Source organism: Carica papaya, chromosome 2, assembly GCF_054855325.1.
Source record: "Carica papaya isolate Zhongbai chromosome 2, ASM5485532v1, whole genome shotgun sequence".
In the NCBI taxonomy this organism is placed as follows: domain Eukaryota; kingdom Viridiplantae; phylum Streptophyta; class Magnoliopsida; order Brassicales; family Caricaceae; genus Carica; species Carica papaya.
Genome location: NC_142310.1, coordinates 31,556,326 through 31,578,514, shown reverse-complemented (window position 1 = coordinate 31,578,514; position 22,189 = coordinate 31,556,326). Strand labels below are relative to the sequence as shown.

Below are 22,189 nucleotides of genomic sequence, written 5' to 3'. Positions count from 1 at the left end.
TAAATATATTAATAATCAAAACCCATTCCAAATTACCATCTAATATACGTTAAATATTCTCATTAGCAGCCAAAAAAATAATAATAATTAATTTTTTTCTTCAATTTGCAACAAGAAGTCAATTAGTTCCTGCAATATTTTAACCAAAAAAAACAACGCGACAAAATAGTGGGTATTTAAAAAAAAAAAAAACAAATGCAAATTGTACGACTCGGGTGTACTATGAATAGGAAAAGGACAAAATTGTCAAAAGGCAGAGGGATCCAGGCGTAAAAAGTCAAAAGCCTAAAAACCTGCCCAAATATATTTAATTACATTAATATAAAATTAGCACCGTTAGTTATTATTATTATATCTCCAAGGCATATCTCGTTAATTACATCAAAATATTTGTATTTTATTAAGAATAAATTCTTGGTGTTATTTGGTGAAGGATGCCAAAATCTGCATGGACGGCAACAAAATAAAAACCCATCAAAATATTACATCACACATAAACCACCCCAAGCAAGGAAGAGAGCATTTGAAAGTAACGAATTTATTTATGAGACGTAAATTTAAATTGTAAGAATTACATTTATTTACGTACTTAATTTTAAACACTATCGACGTAATAAAAATATGATTCAAAAATATAATAAAATAATAAAAAATTATATATTTCATTCAAATATAAATTATTTTAATGTTCAAATCTTATCATTAAACTTAAAAATTAAGAATAAAATCGTTCCAGTTTATAATGATATGATCATTAAAAAAATATGATTTCTCTACAAAATAAAATAATTTTTTATTATTAAATAATTCTATTATTCGTTCGTTCTCATGTGATCACCATTTTTATATGTATCTAATTTGAATTAAATGATTACCCCTAATTCTAATAATGCATATAATGATATCATTTATATTTTATAATAAATATAACTACAATTTTCTCTCGGTTAAAAGAAAAACAATATATAGTCTTCCCATAAAAACTAGTAGCGTAAAATAAGTTCAAAAATATATAGGGAAAAAAAAAATCATTAAACAATTAATATAAGTTAATATAAAAACTATACATATATATTTATAAAGAAAGATATAAATTTACAAACAAATAAATATACAAATTTGTTACTCGGTTAAAGTAACGCGAGCACTTGACCAGAAAAGTTAGAGAGTATGAAAATCAAATAGGAAAGTAAATTGGCAAATATTTAATTTGAATAAACTTACGAAAGAAGCAGACAACTTCCCCACGTGTCGTCTTTAATTGACTAGATACTCGGTTTTTTAAAATTAGTAATTAAAATTATTAAATCAAATTATAACAAATAAATCTCTAAAATTAAACGGGATGATACTTACGAAACACGTTCCCTTCGGTGGGGAAACACAGAGCCGTGTTAGTGTAGGGTTGAGAGAGAGTCACTCGCCGCACAATTTCCTCCATTTTAACCGCAACACGGAAATAAACCCTAATTCTAACAGCCTCGGTTACTTCTCTCTCTCCGTCCTCCATTCGTTTAAATACTTCATCTTTCTCCTCTCACAAATCACAAGACCCAGGCTTTCAAAGCTCTCTCCCCCCCCCCCCCCCCCCCTACCTAATCCCCTCTGTTTCTTTTTTTTTTTTTTTACCGAGAAATCTCTCTCTAGATTCCGAGAAAACGAAGATCCGAGAGAAAATTGAGTCTTTTTTTCTCTTCTTTTCTGGCCTCCAGATTTCGATATATCCTTGTTGCTGTTGTGAATGGTGGAAACAACCTTGAGTAGTAGTAATTTCATGCTCTCCCTTTGTAAAACAAGGGTGAGCGCTCTTCTTCCTCTATCTGCAGCTTCTGCTTTCGCTTTCGGATCCTGCAAGGAAGGCTGGTACTACCGCTGCCTCGGCGTCGACCCGTAAACTGAACCGACCCGCTCCTGATTTTTTGTTCTCGTCATTCTTTCATTCAAGATTCCTCCTCTGTACAATTCTTGGCTTTCTTTTGCGAGTCGTTTCTTTGTTGTTATTCTTGATATCTTCTTCGTTGTCGGGAAGAGGGATTAAGATTTGTCGGTTTTGGGAATTTGGGTTTTGAATACTGTGGAGATGTTGCTGTACAACAAGCAGAAGAAGAACCAAAACGCCAAGGGCAATAGGCTCCTCATCAGCATCAATGTGCTGGGAAGTGCAGGACCGATCCGCTTCGTGGTTAGCGAGGAGGAGCTTGTTGCAGCTGTTATTGACACCGCCTTGAAGTCCTACGCACGCGAGGGGAGGCTTCCGATTCTCGGCTCTGATCTCAATGATTTCCTGCTTTACTGCCCCAATGCCGGATCTGAAGGTTAGATAATGCCAGACCCCTCTCGATTGTCTGTCTAATTTATTTGCTCGGCCTTTGTCAGCTTGTGATTTGTTGGTAGCTGCAAATCCAAATCCATCTCGGGTTTAGGTTAAATTCTTCACACAATTCAGCCTTTATCTTCGTTTTGCGTGCTTAGGATTTCCCGTTGGGTTTTAACTTCATTCTAATGATAATCCAAATCTGATCAGAACTGTTAATTTAGATTTTACAAGTGAATTTATGTTGGATTTATTTCAACTTCGTTTTGGTATCCGATTTGCAGCACTTAGCCCCTGGGACGCAATCGGATCTCACGGAGCTCGTAATTTCATGCTCTGCAAGAAGCCACAGACACAGAAACTGGAAGACGATGGTAGATCGAGTGCGGCCATTACTTCCCGAAAGGGAGCAGGTAGCTGGAAGTCATGGATTAACAAGTCCCTGAATCTTAAGATCTCTTCCCACTAAATGGAACATTGTTTTGTTCTATTGGAATCATCATGCCATTGTTGAATTTGTTTCTTTTGTTACCCTTCTTTGATTAGTCATGTTAAAGACTACTATTGGTAATGTCACTTAAGACTTTACTTTATTATGATTAGAAGAGAAAGAACCTCTGTTGTTCTTTATGAATAAACTTCAAATTCCACCGAGCCGGTTGGCTTGGCTTGCAATAAAATTTCTTCTTTGATCATATTTTGATGATTTTTTTTTCTTGCACAATTTGGCAAGTGGCAACTCGGGAAATTTCTGGACATGGAGATTATGGCAGGTGGGAAGGCTAGTATGCTTTGAAGTATGAATTGAGCCACAAAAATTGGAACCCATCTGGGAATTTGAATATTAAATAATATTTGTGTGACAATGAAATTGCTTTTGAGCTGCGGTATTAGTCTAGAAGAGCCATTTTAGTAATTTAGTGGGGACTCGGGTGTTTGTTTTGAGAGAAAGTATCAATGTGAGAGAATTTGTGGGTTCCTACCAGTAAGTTGAGGTAGGTGATCTGCGTAAAACCAGGCCCTTGATTCTTGTAATCTAATTGTACTTTTGATTACCCATTTGTCTAGACAAATAATCCACTTGCTTTTTCCAATGAAATTTAGCTTTCTTCTCTAATGGGTTCCATCATATCTATACACATGGAACAGGAGACTACATATTACATATGTTATGTCTATTTCTCTCTCTCCCTTAGTTTGACTTATTCTCATCTACCTTCACCATCAGCATATCTTTTATCAAAGAATTAGAGATTTATTGGATGAATAAGCACAAGGTCTTTCATAGTTATTTGAAGAGGCCCAATTAAGTACATTTGTGGGTCAAACAATTATCATGATAAGCCATTATCTCAATGATGAAGTTGGGAAGGACCTGGGTTGATGAATATGAACTGGAAAAGGGAGAACTGGTCGGTCCAAGGCCGCAAGTAGAGTATACTCCCACGGCTTTGATCGGATTCTTCTTTTCCGGTTCTGCAAGGTGAAGATCACAAACCAAATGAGCAGCGTATGCAAAGTGGGCGCCCATAAAAGTGACTCTACTTCACTAGCGGTGTTGTTCTGATGATTGCCACGTGCTCTGTTAAAGGATATGTCATGAGATTGCGTCTATAAGTGATTGCAACATAAGCTTTTCAGAAACAAAATCCAATAAATGCCAAAAAAAAAAAATCATGCAATTCCAGTTGAAATTCAGAGAAAATAATGAGATTTCTACCACCCCACAAACCATCCATGGTAACGGCGTTGTTCTGAATTCGTAGTTTGCCCTGATCTTTTGGGATTTAGAAAAATAAATTTTATGAAAATCAAAAAGTTGTAAGAGTGTAATGGTGGTGGGGGCAAGAGTATCGGAAATGTGTACCGAGAGGTACGGTGGTGGGTGTGTGAAAAGGATGGATTATCTCTAAATCTTCATCATCTTTTTACAGAGATGGAAGAAGCGTGTATCTCCATCTCTCTTCTTCTTTTCTCTTTTTGGGAGGGCCATTAAAACGACATTTCATTTCTCAACTCAGTCGGTTTGTTTGCTTCTTTTCCACAGCTGTTTGTTTCGTTTATCAAGTCCAGATACATACAAGTTTTATAGCCACCTTATCTTCTCTCTATTTTGGCCAAACATTTCTGAAACACCTCCTGTTTTGATTTTTTTTTTTTTTTTTTTTTTCACATCCTCCATATTTGATGTCAGATTCAGTTATTCAATTAATTTATTTTTTTAATAGAAAGAAAAGACTAGTTCGATTTTTATTTCGTTGTAACTATTTTAATTAAAAGAATTTAACATTTGTTTCTTTAGTTAGAATGAACTTCACTCACTCAGCATAAATAGAGAAGCTTCACAATTTATCTTTTTAAAACAAAAGCCCAGACCCACATAATTTAATTTTGGGCCATTGACATTTCAAATGAATACATAATCACTTCAAGGGCTTATTATTTTTTGAAATATCTATATAGACACTACATATAAATATACAGAAATATATATGTCTGTTTTGGAATTAAAAAATTGTGGAATTGAGAGCACTGGGAGAGACATACTGGGTTGGACTTTTCAATTGCAGAGCCCATCATCATCTCTTTTGGATTCAGATCAAATTATCATATCCTCACCTTAAAATGTATACTGAACACTTGACCACCTAACCAATGGTAAAATCATTGAAAATTGCTTTTTCACATACTTGTAGTTAGGAACATGGACTCATTATTTTAGGGTTCCATTAATTAACACAACAATTTTCAGATACACCCAATGAAAGATGGGCTCAAGGTACACCTTAAAATATATTCTCAGCTTAAGAACAATGAACAAATAAATTGTAAAATGGAAAAAAAGGGAAATAGAAGTCAGAATTTAATAGAAACGAAGGAAATGGCATGCAAAAAAAAGAGAAAGAGTTTCTCAAAAATAGGGATTTCTTGTGATTTTGTGCAATTTTTTTTTTTTTTTTAAAGAGTCTAAGTTTTTTCTATAAAGTGCTCTGCATATTGTTATTTTCGTATATGTTTTAATTTATGTTTTTTTTATATATATAAATTTTTTTAATAAATACTGAAAAGAGAAATATGAATATTAACGTTTAACTTAATTAAATACGTATTTTTAAAATTTATTTTTTATGCCTATTTGCTAACTTTGCCAACTAGAGTGAAATATGTACTAAACAAAGTTCGTGTACACTTAAAATACTTCGTTCTAAAGAAGTTGAGAGTATGTGAACCCTCGTATGTTCAAATTTATGATCTATAACATGAACCCATCTTTCAAGTGTAGCTTCAAATTTTCTCTATGAAAATAAAATAATTTCATACTTGATTACTTTAATATTCTGACTTCTCAAACTATCATGTTTATAGATATTTAACGAGATTTTTGATTCATTTATAGTGTTAATTCAATTAATTAATATTTTTCTTTCGTGACTAGGCATGTTACTTCCGGCCATGACTACAAGATCAAAACTAGAGGTCTTTATTCTTCTTCTTACAAGACTCCTCACACAATTTATTTTGTAAGTAAGGATTTTCACGTGAGTTTCTTAATATTTATAAGTTTTATTCTTTTCGTCGTTACTTTTTTTTTTTAAATTGGTCACTTTCATTAATCATTAAGCAAATTAAGTACATCTTCTGATATAGTATGCTACTTTATTATTCTACCTGCTCACTCATCTAATAGATACATATGATATTGCTTGTAACATCATCCTATAGCCATCTACAATGAAACAAAACTCGGACTGATCTTCGTCAATAGAGATTAATGCTTTGTAAACTAAGAGTGGATCCATCTCCATCACCCCAGCATCCAGAACCTTGTTGAGAATAAATTGCAGAGAACATCGATAGCCAAGCAGTTCTGCAAGAAAATGTGAGCAACACTCTGGAAATCTACCCGTGAAGATTGTCGACACAACCCCTCTGAGTTTCTAATAATGGCTCCAAACCCTGACTCCTTTTGTAATGAAGCCACCATACCATCTATATTATATATTCATTCTTGCAACCCCAGTTCTGATATATGAGTTATTGCATAATTGCAATGGGTATTCACACACAGTCTTTACTGTAGGACTAGTTGATACTGACAATCTCAATTCTGATATATGAGTTACCCCAGTTTTTTTTCGTCATTACTTATTCATTCATTTTTTTTTTTAATTTATATAGTACATTAGATGATAACATGTTAGATTATAATTTTACGTATATGTCTAAATTTATACAGTTGAATGATAAATGAGGGCAACAATACTTATAATAACTTATTAATTTTAATAGATTCACTATTTTTTATATATAAACTGTTAGAATGTAATTTTTTATTTTGAATTTATTTATTTATTTATATTTCATATATATATTAAAGTATAGCAATGTTGGTAACTCATTGCATCTTTTTTTTTATTCTTTTCAATCAATAAATATTCTGCAGTTCATTGCATTAAGTCTCAACTTGAAATCTTGAACTAAAATTAAAAAAAAAAAATCTTTGAAAGATAAATAAAAATTAGAATATATGTTGACGATATTTTTAGTATCGAATATAAAAAAGTGAAAGGACAAACGAAAAAAGATAATCAATATAAATAGTTTACTACCTAAATCCTCTCTTCTTCTTTTTTTTTTTTTTCTTAATTAGCATTGATACATAATAAATTATGAAAGAGAAACTCTACCAAACTTTTTTATATTATATTTTTTATAATTTTTATTCTTTTGATAATACTAAAAATTAATTTCAAAATAATTTTTAAATTGATTTTTTTTTTTGTTGGGGTTTCCAATCACAATCATTTATTTGAATGATATATATTTGCTTAGATTAAATTGAAAATTTTGAATATGGATTTCCCCACCACACTTATAATGTAAGCATAAAAAGTGAGAGTAAGAGTAGGAGTAGGCATCAAAAGGCAATAGAGCATTTACCCTATTTTCTAAATTGGGATCCGCCAACTTTCTAATGAATCCTTCTCTTTATTCCAACCAAAGTAACCCAATAACACCACCTATCCATATTCTATTTCTACTAAATATTCTTCACCCACTTTTTCTTTTCCCATTAAAAGTTTTAGAAAAGTTGAATTGAGGCCCCAAAAAAAAATAATAATAATAATAATAAACTATGGGTTAATTTTAGGAACTAACAATAAAATTACTTAATAATTGATTTCGAAACTATACCCGAGAAATCTTTAGGTTAAAAACATACGAAAGCAATATTCTCTCGACAAGAAACTTATTTAAGGTTAAAAATGATAATTTTGAACGAAGTTAGAAATTTTACGAAATTTATTACAAACTTTATGTTTAATTATTAATAGATTATGGAAACTTTACTATGATATAATAAAAATTAATCTTATACGAATTTTCATTAGTAGATTCATAGTTAATTTAATTAATATATTGAAGTTGCTATTGAACATTTTTTGTGGTCTTTTTTTTTTTTTTTTTTGAAAAGAAATTCGTTGTTATGGGTCTATATCTTCTTTTTAAACTGAGTTCCAAATTATATATGCTTTTTCCATTCAAAATTTATTAGTATCAAATTTTTGAAATAATTTTAAAAATTTAAGAACTAATTTATAATAAAAATATATTTAAAATTAAAATACAATATTAATTATATATGCACCGACTATCTAAACTCTACTTCCAAAACATTAAAAGAAGAGAAGGAAAATGTGAAATGTGAAATGTTCATGTAGATTGACATGGTCTGACTAGCTGTTGACAATGTCGAATTCATTGAAGCTAGATGTAGTCTATCAGGACTTATTCATTGGACAAAACACACACACACACACACATATATATGTATATGTATATGTATATGTATATTATTTTCTTTGTCATTGGTTATTAACCCTTCATTTTTTGTTTCGAAATTATTAAAATTTGCTATAGAATTATGGCAACAACCATCCTTTTGTCTATATAATACCACTATTCATGACTCACTCCCATATATATATATATACACACACAATTACACATGTTGTATTTATTAATTCATTATTAAGTCCCGACACAAATCCTGTTTAACAATGACTGCCCTTCACAAAAACCGTATAAATCAATAAAAGAATGTTTGCCGAAAATAAAAATAATTCTCTGCAATTTTACTTTGACTTTGCCTTCTTTTAATGCTTGAAAAACATTGCAAACCCACGGTGGACCCAGAAATTATTTTTAAATAAAATCATTTCCTTTTCTCTTTTGAACCAAAAAAATAAATTCTAAAAAGATGATTAAGAATGTCAAGACCAAGATCAGGGCTTGGAATGTGATGTGATATAATTGCTTAATACACTTAATTAGTCAAGTAATAATCCCTATTCATTTCTTAACCGTGCCAACTTGTTGTATTAACTAAATCTAATCATAATTAGTGATAATAATAATAGTTGAACGAAAAATAGTTTTCTTCGTTGTTAACATCAATTTGATGCGGAAGATTTCAAATTTTGGGAGTATAAAGAAAAACCCATCACTTGGTTTGAATAAACCTACGATAATTTATATATGTATATATATATGGAATTATATTACTGTAAAAGAAGAGGGTTTTTTGTTTATTTAATAGAGAAAATTATTATGAAAGGATGGGCGTATTAAACTTTTCCTTTATATCTCATTCTTTGCTGTCTGTGTGCATTTAATATTTGATGTCTGCCTTCTGTGTTGACAAATCCTGAGCAATCTTTCTCTGTGTCGTTTGGATCTTTCTTTTATTATGCATGGTGAAGAAGATGATGAAGCAGAGGAGATCTGGGTCCATTCTGTCGTCTGTCACGCATTCTTCGTCATTTCTTAATTTCATTGGGTTTTTTTTTTTTTTTTAGCAAATTTCTTTTCTCTTAGAAGCATTTAAAAAAGAATTTGATCCGATTGGGATCAAATTGATGCAAAAGACATGCAATTTTTGATTTGGAATCCACCAAAACTCAGTGGGTTCTACTCTTCCAACCCATTTTGAATGTTGCCACTCACTAAAACTTGATGTCTGTGTTTATATATATTATTCTGCAGTTGCCAATTATAGGCAAAGTTGATGCAAATCTTCCTACAATTAATTAATTAAATTATTTTGATTGCTAATTCCTTTTTAAGAAAGAAGAAGAAGAAGAAAAAAAAAAAGATCTCAGAAAACACCCGAAGCTGAGAAAAAAGAAAAAGAAGAGAATCCTGGTGTGTGTGTATGTATATATATATATATATATGTGTGTGTGTGCGTGCGAGTAAAATACAAAGCATTAAGGTCGAAGAAAGTAGCATCTTTTTCTCCACTTAAAAAATGAAAATGAAAAGGGATGCTATTTCTAGTGAGTGAACAAAGATTTTTCTTTAAAGAAAATCAAAATTAGGAAGGTGTAAATTTTTCTTCCCCAATATTCCATGCGCGGAACGTCGTAATTAAATGACAACTACATTAATATATATATATATATATGTGTGTGTGTGTGTGTGTGTATAATTTAAAGCTTAGATTAGTGTCGTTTTTAGATTTTATTCTTATTCTCATCTTAAGATGCTTGATGGTGATATATTTTTTTACATTTTTTTATAACTCTCAATAAACGTTTTTATGTAAAAAATTTAATTTCCATTTAGAATTGAATTTCACTAACAAAAAATCCTAACCTAATAAGTTACATTAAAATTAAAAAGTTTGACTAAAAATTGAGTTGAAAAAGAAAAAAATTATCAGTAACACTTATATCATGTTCGTCTCATCAAAAGTGTCGTCTAGGCCAATTCAATTCTAGTTCAAAAAATTTTTGATGATTGACTCATAAACAAGTCTTTAGGACAAATGAAGCCTAAAGACCTCAAATTTAAATGAAGAACTCTTAATCTGTTATATGTTGAAAGTTGAATAACCGGAAAAATATATATATATATTTATTTACTAAATTTTGGTTAAAATAATAATAATAATTTACCTGCTAATAACAATACAATATATTTTTAAGTACTGATTGTATTCAATTATGTATTAAAATAACAAAGAGACTCATTTATTAAACTAAATACAATTACTAATACTTAAATTAATGCTAGGTAATTACGCTTAAAAGTTAAATTTATCCACTCAAATTTTATGGGCAAAAAAAAAAAAATGATACTTAGTTTCTTTGACAACTAACACATTATTTCCAACTACTAATAATTTCAAAGCTCCCAAAGCAATTGTTTCTCCACCTTATTTTATATGAACAAATATATTTATATACCTTCGTCATTCATACGTGGTAAAAAAAATTTTCTTCATATTTATCCGTTTAATTTTTTATATAATCAATTCAATTTATATATAAAAATAGTAAAGACCAATATTGTTGAATCAAGACAATAAATGCATATGAAATAAAATAATTTTTTTCTTTGATTTAGTATTTATTAGTTATCAATGATAGTTCAAAATATATATTTTTTTTTATTACGGTATTAAACCCAACAGTTTAGATATATATTAACCACAATCATATACTGATATGTAAAAAAAGTTAAAGACAAAAATGTGTGAAAGATTATAATGTGAAATTTCAATCAAACATAAAGTGTGTGTATTTTTTTTTTTTTCTCTTTTAAAAGTAAATTTGGAGATTTTTAGAAAAAAAAATCAGTAATTTTATTCAAGTAAATGTGGAGATTTGGGATCAAGTGAGGTGTGGAAACTAAATCGAAATTCAGTTATGCCACTATTTTAATTTTAATTTAAAATAATAATTGAAGTTTCGATTAAAATTAATATTATATTAATTATTAAAAGAAATATATATATATATATATGGAAAGTACTTAAAAAGGAAAAATATGTAAACTAGAAATTTGAGGCGTAGAAATTAGTGGCCTTCTCTCCCAATTTTTGTTGGTTAGTGTTGCAATGCCGCCTTTTAATAAAAAAAATCAACATTTCATTATTATAAAAAATTAATTAATATTTACTACGAAGTCGTATTTTCTTGCAGATGTATTTTTTTTTTAATTAAAACAATGCATAAATTTACATTAAAGAAAAAAAAAAACCATTTCATTTGCAGCAAAAACTATTTATATATATATTTTTATATTTATATATATATATATATATAAAATGCACATTGATATTTCTCTCTCATTCACCCCGAAAATTACAAAAGATTCCAACCGAGCCCAAAAGATCCGAGAAAAATTCCTAAATAAGAAAAGCTACATCAGAAATTTTTTTAAAAAAATAATAATAATAATAATAAATTAGAAAAAGAAAAGAAAATTGGTAGAGACAGGCTTGGGAGTGGTGGGTCTCAGCCTCACCCAGCCACCCAGCTCAGACGAGCACATTGACAGCCAACCCCCCACTAGGGTTTGGTAGGGCACCAACCGAATCAATTCAACTCACTCCCGAGTCAACTCAGTTACCCACGACGGGTTTCCCCCCCAGTTTCCAAGCCGAGGTGGCGATCAGTGGACGCGTGTGCCACCCCAGCATCAGACACCCATTGTTCTCTTCCACTCTGTATCCATCGCCTCCCGCGAACAGAGCCAACAACATGCTTGCTTGCTTGAACGCGTTTGACCCTAGGTGCACGGGCGCGAACCCGGCCGATCCCAGGCGGCTCCGCCACTGAGCTAGTGTCTCGTGCCGCTCGGTTCTGTCAACGCCTTCGCATGCCACCACGTTGCAAATCTGCTTCCCCAAGTACACCTCCGACATCACCTTGTCTTGGTTGCTCACCGATCCTTCCAACGAGTCGAACAGAGTCGAGTAGTAGTGCAAAGACTCGGTGAACCGGTCCAAGAAAACCGGCCCGTTGTGGCTCGCCTCTTGCTCGACGATGGTAACAATCTCCGGTTTCATTTGCTTCACCACCGATAAAACCTTCTCAATCGCCCCAGGTCGAGCCAAGAGTTTGTGCAACTCGAACACTGAGTTGACGGCCACCGACTCCTCACCCGGCCTTAGTTCAAGCATCGATGCATCCAAATCCGCCAAGCTATTTGCCACAAATCCTCTGTACTCAAACTGAACGTGAATCGTCTCCGCCAACTGAGCCAACTTCCAGCCGACTTCCTGAAGATGGTCAGAGTTATCTTGGGTGGGTGGCCCGATGCCAGTGAGGCGGAAAGCGGGTGGACCACCGGGTCGAAGGGCGAGAGCTTGCATCAAAGCCGGCCACTGCATGCCCTGATTCATCGAGAAATCAATCACGTGCACACGCTTCTTGCCCTCAAAAGCCTCGAGAATCGCTTGGTTAGCAGTGAAGTGAGCGAACTTGAGGTAAGGGCAGGTCTCGTAGAAGTGCATCTGAAGAATATCGGAGAGAGAATGGTCAAGTGGGTTTTGCGGGTACAGCCTGTAAATCCGGCGAGCGAGAGCCTCCGCGAAGTAAGTGGCCACCTTCCTCATAGCCCCAGCTTGAGAAATAGCCAGGAAACCGATCTGCTTCACTAGCGCCTCCGCTAGATTGAGGTTGTTACGCTGAACGGCTTCGGCGCAGGCCATCAACGCGTGCACGAGACGAATCCCGTTCTCTTGCGAATCCACCAGGACAACCGGGCGAGTTGATTCAGCAGTGGCGGGAATCCCAAAAGATGGCATCGACGAGGACGAAAATGCTTCTGAGGTTGGGGCGGCTGACGAGGGTTTCAAGCGCTTATTGCTGCTACCTTGATTGGACGATAAGGAATCCAAATGGGCCTGCGTTTGAGAACAGAGAGCCTTACCCGGAATTACTTTGAGATCGTAATCGGAAGAAGAGGACTCATCGAAAACCCGGGACGGATTACACGGTGGAGCCCCAAAATCGATGGAGGTGATAGTAGACGACTCAGCAGGAGCAAGGAACGAATCGTCAATGGATGGAACAGACAACATGGGATCCAAAGCGGAAGTAGAAGGAGGGTTAAGCTCCGTTAACATACTCTCGAGGAAACTAGACAACTCTGACGGATTGTAATGAACGGTGTCGGTTGCGAGATGAGAGAGGCCGTCGACCTGAACACTACCCATCATCTCCTCCAGCTGTTCGAGCTTTTGGGCGACATCTGCCATGTCCGAAGTTCTGACCTTGTAGCCAAGCACAGCGAGCAACTCATCCATGCCGCCATCGTCCGGCGGCTCATCTCCGGATCCCCACATGGTGGACTTTCCGGCGAGACAAGAAGAGGATGAAGGGTCGGGTTGGGGATGGGGATGGGGATGGGTATGGGGATGGAGATGGAGATGGTGATGGTCTCTCTTCATTATGGTCCTTCCTCCAATGTTATGGCGGTGTTAGGGATCTGGATGTTGAGATTTGCGGTTAAAAAGTTTGGATAGGTGTTGAAAAATCAAGGAGTAGTGAGAGAGAGAGAGAGTGAAGAATCTGGGCATTGGGGAGGGGGGGAGGGGTGGGGATTGGAGAGCTTTGCTTGGTTTTTCACCACTACAAACACTTGACGATCGGAGAAAGAGAATAAAAAATTTAAACATAAATTTTAAATATAAAAAAAAAACATAATAATCAGAGAGAAAACGCTCGTGATGGGGCGCGAGCTTCAATGGAACATCTGAGGCTACCAACAACAACTACAGCTCAAACAGATAAGATGCAAAAATATATATATATTTTTTAAAAAAAAAATAAATAAAAATAAAGGAAACGAGTAATGTTAATTATTACGTAAAATTTAATATTTAAGAATCTTTTAAGTAAAATATAATTAGTAGAGCTGAATTTAGGGATCAGCTTAGTTCGTAGGTTCACTAATCGCACTGTTTTATTGACAGGAAAGGTTATAAAAACAAAATCAGACAGTAATTAAAAATTAGCTGGGTGAGTAATAATAATAATAAGAGTCTCAAATTTAATGTCCTTTACGAGTTTTATTATTTATATTTTTCATTTTAATTTTTTTAATCTACTGGGTTGATGAGACCCATAACCATCCATTTATTTCTCAAATTTAAAAATTCTTCTTATGGTTGTAATTTGTAAATATAAAATTAGGATCAATTTTTTATCAAAATCCAAAATATTTTTCTTTTAAAGAATTATACACAATAATTGAGTCTCTTTTTTTTTTTTTAATTTTATTTTACTTAAATTTTGGGTTGGACGTGGATGTTAATGGTTATCCACATCACTCGTTTCTTCACTTTACTTTATGGCATTTAATTAATATTTTTTAAAAAAAAAAAAAAGAAACAAGAAAGTCCAAGCATTTGACCCAAGCAATAATAATAATATAAACTTATTTATGAAATATTGGTATTATTTAATAATAGAAATTCATTAATTGCATACTTTTGGTATAAGTATGATCGTTGACCACCACCGTGCATAATTTCGGCCCAACAGTAGAACCATTTACACGACAATTTTGGGACTTCTTTTTATTCTTATTTATTTATTTATTACTAAAACCACAAAAGTTTTTTGAATTTGAAATGCTTAATATGTTTTTATATATATATATATATATATGTAGTTGTATGATCATCATCCAACTAAATGGTGTAATAGATATTTAAATTAATAAAGCTGGAGACGATAATCTAATTGTTAAGTAAAAATAATGAAGATTTAGTAGTTAATCAAACAAAAAGCAACTTACTTAAGTTTTTAATTAACTAAAAATATCATTTAACGATAAGTTGTACGCATCAAATTACACCATGGAAATCTATTCCTGTCCCACCGATCTTTAATATAATTTCTGACCATAATCATATTTTATATTTAATTTTTCAATTTATTTAATTTATAATTTTTCATTGGACTTTAATAATTGATATATAAATCAATAATAATAAAATAGAAAAAATATTTTTAATAAAATCGAAAGATTTATCCTTATAAAAAATAATTATATTCTTATCACAAAAATAAATAGATTAAATTCGCTAATAATATAAGTTACGAATCTTAATATTATCATCATAATAAATAGATAAAAAATTTACTTATCCAAAAACCATAACATATTTAAAAATATATATATGTATATGTATATATAATTAGATGTCAGGGCACTAGCTAAAAGAATAATAGTAATAGCGCATAATTTTCTTTATAAGCATTTTGATAAAGAATAAAATAATTTGGAATTTGAGAGATTAAGAAAGTGACTACCAATTATATTCATATCCACCTTTCAAGAGAAAAAAAAAAAAAAAAAAAGATTAAATACGCGTCCAAATTAACTTGAGACGTACCCCGTCCACTTACGATTTCAAAAGAATATATTTATATATATATATAATTTTTTAAAACAAATGAATTTGGGTCAAAATATATGTAATGTACTCAATTGATTTACCAATTATCAAATATTATTTCGCTAATATTGTAATATCATATGATTGGTATTTACTGTTTTGGTTTAATATATATATATATATGTCATTATATGTAAATTTCTTTATTCGTATTATCACAAATTAATTAATTAATACAAATGTAAGCTAAAATTGCTATCATTATAATATTAGCAATGGATGAGAGGTACGATAGACAGAGGAAATCTGTTGTATATTTATTTTTGAGAAAATATTTACATATTGAACTATATAATTTTAATTTTTTAGTTTTAAATGATTAAAATCTAAATTTTATAACTTAGAATACTGTTTAATTAAATAACTTTTTTTTTTTCGAGCCATGAAATCTTTTAACTATATATATATATATATTTATAAAGGGGAATCGAATCTCGTTTGGTTAATTAGGTCACGGAGTTGGAGTATTTGTAAACCATATGATATAAAGTAAAAATCATGTTTGATATCAATTATTAGTTCACATCACATGTACACGCTAGTCGATGACACTTTTATATATCAAACACATACCATGATGATTATTGATTAATTTCGTAATTAACAAACTACGGATTCCTAATATCCTATGCATACACGTATACATACATATATATATATACATGTATATTTCCTTCAATTTGTAACCCTTTTAATCAAAATTTAAGTGCTATAATTTCCTTAGTGGGAAATTGATTGATTTAATTGGGAAAAAAAAAAAAAAAAAGATGACAAAAGGAAAACAGAGATGGAATGAAGTATTGGGTGATGCCTGCGGCATGCTTTGGCAAAATAGGCGAAATATCGCGTGTAAAAGGCGCGTGGAATAAATGATTAAATCAAATGTCAGCCCTGCCCCACATGAAGGAGACCGATTGACCCCGCCGTCAACGTCCAAACCCAATTTCTTTCTGCGAAACCACTCAGCTCTAATTGCTTTCTGCAAAACCACTCAGCTTCTAATTGCTTGACGCCGTTAACAACGGCCATTCTCGCCTTGTAATCCTAAAAAACCTAAATAATTTTTTAATTAAATAAAAAAAGATAGAAGCGTCACGTTCTCTTTCAAGTAGGCCCCACCTATCCTCGCGCACTACGTAGTAGCAGGGAGCACAAAAAGGCCCCCCCCCTCCCCAACTGAACTGACACGACCACGGCACCACGTGATTTTTACACGTGTATCGGGCCCCACTCCTGCATAAGTACCACCATACTGCGTTTTTGCTGTTCTTGGGCCCCACCTACCATGTGATATTTACACGTGTTCAGATCCCCCGTTTTGTTTGGGCCCCATCCCCACCTTGGAGGCCGTTCGGCTCCCTTTTACCGACACAAGTTTTTTTTTTGGACCTTTTATTTTTTATTTTTACCAGCAGCCGTTATATAAGGAAAAAAAATAATACGTATTAAATCTTTTTTTTTTTTGAATTCTTAAATTTTGATTTATTTTAAACTAAAATTCAGATAATCACGAAATAAAACTCGGTTGTTTAGTATAATTGTGAATTACTAATATAATTAATGATTTTAGAGGGTAATTTAATTTTATTTACGTTACAGGAAGTTGGCAGCCTCGTGGGGGTAGCTTTAAGATTAAATAATACAAATTAATAAATAAAAAAGGTGGTTTATCTCGATGAGTCACGTATTACTGCAAACAAAATAAAAAATTAAGTTGTTAATATCGGTGCATGATAGGATTTAAGAATATAATTTTAGAAAAATATTAATCGAATATGACCCTATTAATTTTTTAATTATATAATTAAAATATCATGAATGCCTAAGCCGGCGAATAACGATATGGACAGGCGATTACTTAGTAAATTAATACTAACTATTAGTAATAAAAATCATATATAATACACCTCGAATACTTTGATGTAAGCGTATCAACAGACAATTATGCATTTTTATAATCGTACACACCTGAAAATTGTTAATTAAATCATTCTTGATTAAATGTTAATCCAACTATTTATATATACATATATATAATTTTTTTAGTATAATAAATCAATAATTCTTTTTTTTTATTTTTTTTCAAATTTAAGATGGTGAATTGGAATATTTGCAAGGCATAAATTACTCCTTTTAAAACTCGTGTCGTCGTTGCAACTGAGTGGTACTGTCCGTGGCGGGCGAGTAATTGAAAGAGAGGAGATGGTGCCAAATAATTGTACTTAAAAAGTTTTTGAAATTTAAAATATCCTTTTTAAAAATTTAAAACAAAAATAATAATTCGAAAATACAAGACAGGGGGGAGGACAGTTAAATCCTCATGAGTTGGGTGGGTTAGCAGACCACAAAAAGCAAAAGTTGATGGATAATTTGGAAGATACATACATACATATACATATATACACACACACACACACACACACACTAATTACTTACAAATATCTATATATGTAATATAGGTATGAGGATTCTTGCTTTTGCCTTATCAGTGTTCAGTACTATATGTCCATATAAATATATAACTTTTGAAGTGTACTGGGTTGTAAGTATTGAGTTAATGATATAGCTACAGGACATGGGTGTATGTATTGATTTTAATTATAAAGTTGGTTGACATGGGATTAGAGCAGACAGTATCTATGTAAGTACTTCCAAAATAAGACTTGAAACCAAGTAGACTTGGTGCTATAAATGACACTAGAGATAATGAACCCATTTAATTAATCACATCAATCTTTACCAAAACTACATAAGTTTTAAAACATTTATTAGAATGTGTACTTACACACCAAATTATTGTGATGCAATTTTGGAGTATCGCACTCTTTTAGCTATTACAAAAACAAACCTACCTAGTGGAGCATATGGGTCGAACCTCAGCTAATGACATGATTTAGAATGTTTCTTACAGAAGATGTTGGAAAAATCTATTGTGCTACGTACCCATTCGCTTGACAACATTGTAATATTTTGAGTTTTATAATCTTATTATTCATTAATTTACTTGTCAACTAATTACTTCACTATCAATATCAGAGAAAAATAAGTTATTATTATTATTATTTTTTTTTAAACGCGCTTTCTTCTTCTTTGCAAGTAGTATCTTGTATGTGCTCTAATAGTGCTTATATACACATTGCTCTCATCGCACATGTCTTCCTCATTTACATGAGCTTTCTTTATTCATAGTGCTCGTGTCATCACCAAGTAAGTTTTCTATTTTATTTATTATTATTAAATTATTCAAATTCGTAGTTTATAAGAATCGTAATATGTTTATGAGAGATATATATACTAAGAGATTAGAGATACAAAGAAGTTAAAGAAAGATAAACAAAATTTTCACAAGTGAAGTAATTTGAACGTTTTCGTAATTATTTTTTTGATTAGATATATTAAAAATAGATTTTCTCAAATATATTAATCAAAACTCGTATAAGTATAGAATATATATACATAAAAAGAATCTTGTAATCTTTTTAGAAGTTAAAGAGGAAATTTTGGAGGAAAAAAAAAAGACAATTATGTAGAATTTGATGTATTTTCTAATAATTGAAGGGACATTTAAATACTTTTAAATCTTATTATAAACGTACACAGCAAAGTAGGGAGGATAAACGATGGATGGATGGGGACGGTTTAACCCTATAGAAAAACTGCGGCGCGTGTGATAGCAGAACTGCTGGGCGAGAGTGGAATTGAATTCTGAAATATTAACAAGGACAGGAGGACACAGGTTGGCACTGCGCAGTGCCGTACTCTGGAGAGCGGAGAGTGGTGGCACGCGCCAAATGATTTTGCCTTTTATCTTGGGTGGAAATGGAATGGAAGCGGACCCCACCGTTATCTGCTGAGGTACAAGTGTTGACTGCATTCCCGCATTATGACAGATTGTTAATCTCTGTTTCGCAAAATATATATATTTTTTAATTTGGTTATTTTATTTTGTTTTATTCAAAGTTTTATTTAATTACAAAATAAAAATGATAATTTTCAGATTATTCAATAATTAAATATATTTTTTGGGAATTGGACTGACCCAATAACCCACTAGCAGTAATTCTAATGGATTGTCAAGTTAAATATTAGTTTGCAAAATAATAATAACTTAATATTTAGAAATATCAAAAAACTGCACGTGTAATTTGGTTGAAACATTCATAATTGATTTAAGTTAAAAATAACACTTATCTCTTAATAATCAACTTTTTAGCTTTCTCAAAATGATGATTTTGTTTTGTTCAAACTTCAAATCCTACATTTTTTACCGTGCCTTCCTTCCAATTATAATTTCACCACTCTTCCCCTCCTGCTTCTTCTTCTTCTCTTTCTTTTAAATAAATTAATTGTCTAATATCTTTTAATTCAATGGTTATTAAATTAATTTCTGACTCTTCTTAAAAAAAAAAAAAAAAAAAAAAGGATTTGTACAATCTATAATCTTTAGTTTTTTAAATTAAAAAAATAGATTTGTGGGTGAGTAAAATATTTATTTAGTTGCTTAAAGAGAGAGTAAATAAATGTTTTAGTGTTATTATTTAATTTTCTTTTGTGAAATAATTAGATTCATGAATCTCCTCCTTCACTTCCCCTCTTTCTCTTCAATCCCATTCAACTTTTCCATGCTTGTGTTTGTCTAATCAAATCCGCTACATTGTTTTGCTCATCTATTTTTTTTTTTTTTTCCCCCAAGTAAAACTACTACTTTTATAAATATTAGTTGGGTGGATAGATAAGTGTATTCAGTTTTATTGTTAATTTGATGTTTGCTTTTGTTGTGTTTAATCACGATTCGTATTTTTGTTGCATATGTGTGTCCACCTCATACATATTTTAGTTTAATAATTATAAAGTTATGTTAAATTATTGAGTAAGAAATGAAAAAACCGTTAGTACAGTAGTTTAGTTTAATATACTTGTATTGTACTTCAAAATTACAACTTTATATATATATTTATTACAGATCGGTAGTGATCGTTCCCTATATGTTTTATTTGGCCAGATTTAAAATTTAAGACTTATTTTATAATATGTCGGTGGATTATAACGAGTTAAATTGAATTTCGTTCGTAAAGTCATCATAATGTTTATAGATAAATAAATAAAAAATATTTTTTTAAAAAAAATTAACATAATTTTTATTTTTTTTTTAAAAAGTAAGAAATTAGGAGAACACCAAATTATTTGAATTGGCTTTAAATTATGATTTTATTTTTATTTACTTTTTTTTTATTATTTTTCTATAAAACTATAATGTAAATCCAACTCAACCTAGAAATTAAACATAACTAAGTAGAAAGGAACACCCTCCGATTCACGTAGTCAGGGAAAATAATTATTGTTTTCATTTCGGTAAGTAGGAATTTTTAGTAATTTTATGATTTTATGAGTCAATATATTATTATCTTGAATACAATTAAAATTATTATTCAGTACACCAATTAATTATTATATATTGAATCATGGCACGCCCTCGTGCTCTGTAAAATTGTAGGCTTAAAATTCTCGTCTCACAAGTTGTCAATATATAATGGCAATTTAAGATTTATTTTTAATTTTGCACGAAAGGAAAAATGAATAAAATTAAAGTTATCCCAAAATTTATAACGTAATTTTGTATTTATTAAATTTAATAGGTAAAAAGGAATTACTTTCAATAATTTTTTATTTTTATTTTTTTTTTAAAAAAGATTAAAATGGAATGATGGAATTATACAAGTATGAAAGGAGAGGATTAGTTGGAAGAGAAGAGGTAATGGTAATTATGGACTACTTTTTTTGGGCGCATGCATATGATAAAGAAGGACCCACACGAGGACGCAGTGAAATCTTAGTCTCCACCACACCCATGTGCATCATTATAATGTTCCAATTCCTCTTACGCACACATATAATATATGTACATATAAATAGTGTTTTTAAGCCGCAAATTTGAAGGAATGAAGGAAGAAAATCACATGGCTAATTGGGGTTGTAGCAGGTGGGTCCGACATGCAAATTTTTGTTGATGTTGGCGAAGCAGGTTGTATGTAGTTAAAGAATTAAGATAGAGACAGCGGAGAGTATTTATTTGTTTATCCTCAACGCAGCTTCTTCTTACCTTCCATCGCCATGTGATTTTCCGAATTTCAGATTAATGATGATCTAAGCAATTATCATTCTGGCTACACCTCTAAAATCTCAACCCATCACGTAATTCTACTCAAGATACATGTTTGACCTTTTCATTTCAACTATACTTCACTTCATTTACTCCCCCTCTTGAAAGATCAATTCGCCAATTAAATTTATTATTGACTTCAACCATTAACTGAACTCTGAATTATTCAAGTGAAGCTGGATTTTTAATTAATGAGAGTCAAATAATGGGTAATTTTTTTAATTGAATTTTTTAAATGCTATATTCGGATTTTTTTTTTTTTTTTTACTATTATTATCTTATGATGATAATAATATATATATATATATATATGTATGTATTTTTTGTGGATAAGGAAGATGAGGGAATGGGATAATGTTGATAACTTGGATCGAAACTGATGATGTTGAAGCAACATGCCTTCACGTGGCTTAAGAACACCATTAACAGCTTTTGGAATTATTGCTTCACCTCC

At 31.4% G+C, this 22,189-nt stretch overlaps 2 protein-coding genes across 2 annotated transcripts; one reads left to right on the top strand and one right to left on the bottom strand.

Annotated features, from left to right (window-relative positions):
• Nucleotides 1-1,551: 1,551 nt before the first annotated feature.
• On the top strand, nucleotides 1,552-3,009 carry LOC110823838 (uncharacterized protein At4g22758). The gene is made up of 2 exons (XM_022054325.2): nucleotides 1,552-2,315; nucleotides 2,599-3,009. Exons 1-2 carry the CDS (start codon nucleotides 2,081-2,083, stop codon nucleotides 2,781-2,783), a joined length of 420 nt encoding a protein of 139 aa, XP_021910017.1. The 5' UTR covers nucleotides 1,552-2,080; the 3' UTR covers nucleotides 2,784-3,009.
• An 8,412-nt stretch (nucleotides 3,010-11,421) lies between these two features.
• On the bottom strand, nucleotides 11,422-13,883 carry LOC110823749 (DELLA protein GAIP-like). The gene has a single exon (XM_022054212.2). It carries the CDS (start codon nucleotides 13,557-13,559, stop codon nucleotides 11,727-11,729), a length of 1,833 nt encoding a protein of 610 aa, XP_021909904.1. The 5' UTR covers nucleotides 13,560-13,883; the 3' UTR covers nucleotides 11,422-11,726.
• Between the last annotated feature and the right edge of the window lie 8,306 nt (nucleotides 13,884-22,189).

Bases quoted from the DNA above. Each gene is read 5' to 3' on its own strand.
- LOC110823838 (XM_022054325.2), top strand. From the start codon at position 2,081: ATGTTGCTGTACAACAAGCAGAAGAAGAACCAAAACGCCAAGGGCAAT. The intron at 2,316-2,598 runs GTTAGATAATGC...TCCGATTTGCAG, and splicing joins CCCCAATGCCGGATCTGAAG to CACTTAGCCCCTGGGACGCA.
- LOC110823749 (XM_022054212.2), bottom strand. From the start codon at position 13,559: ATGAAGAGAGACCATCACCATCTCCATCTCCATCCCCATACCCATCCC.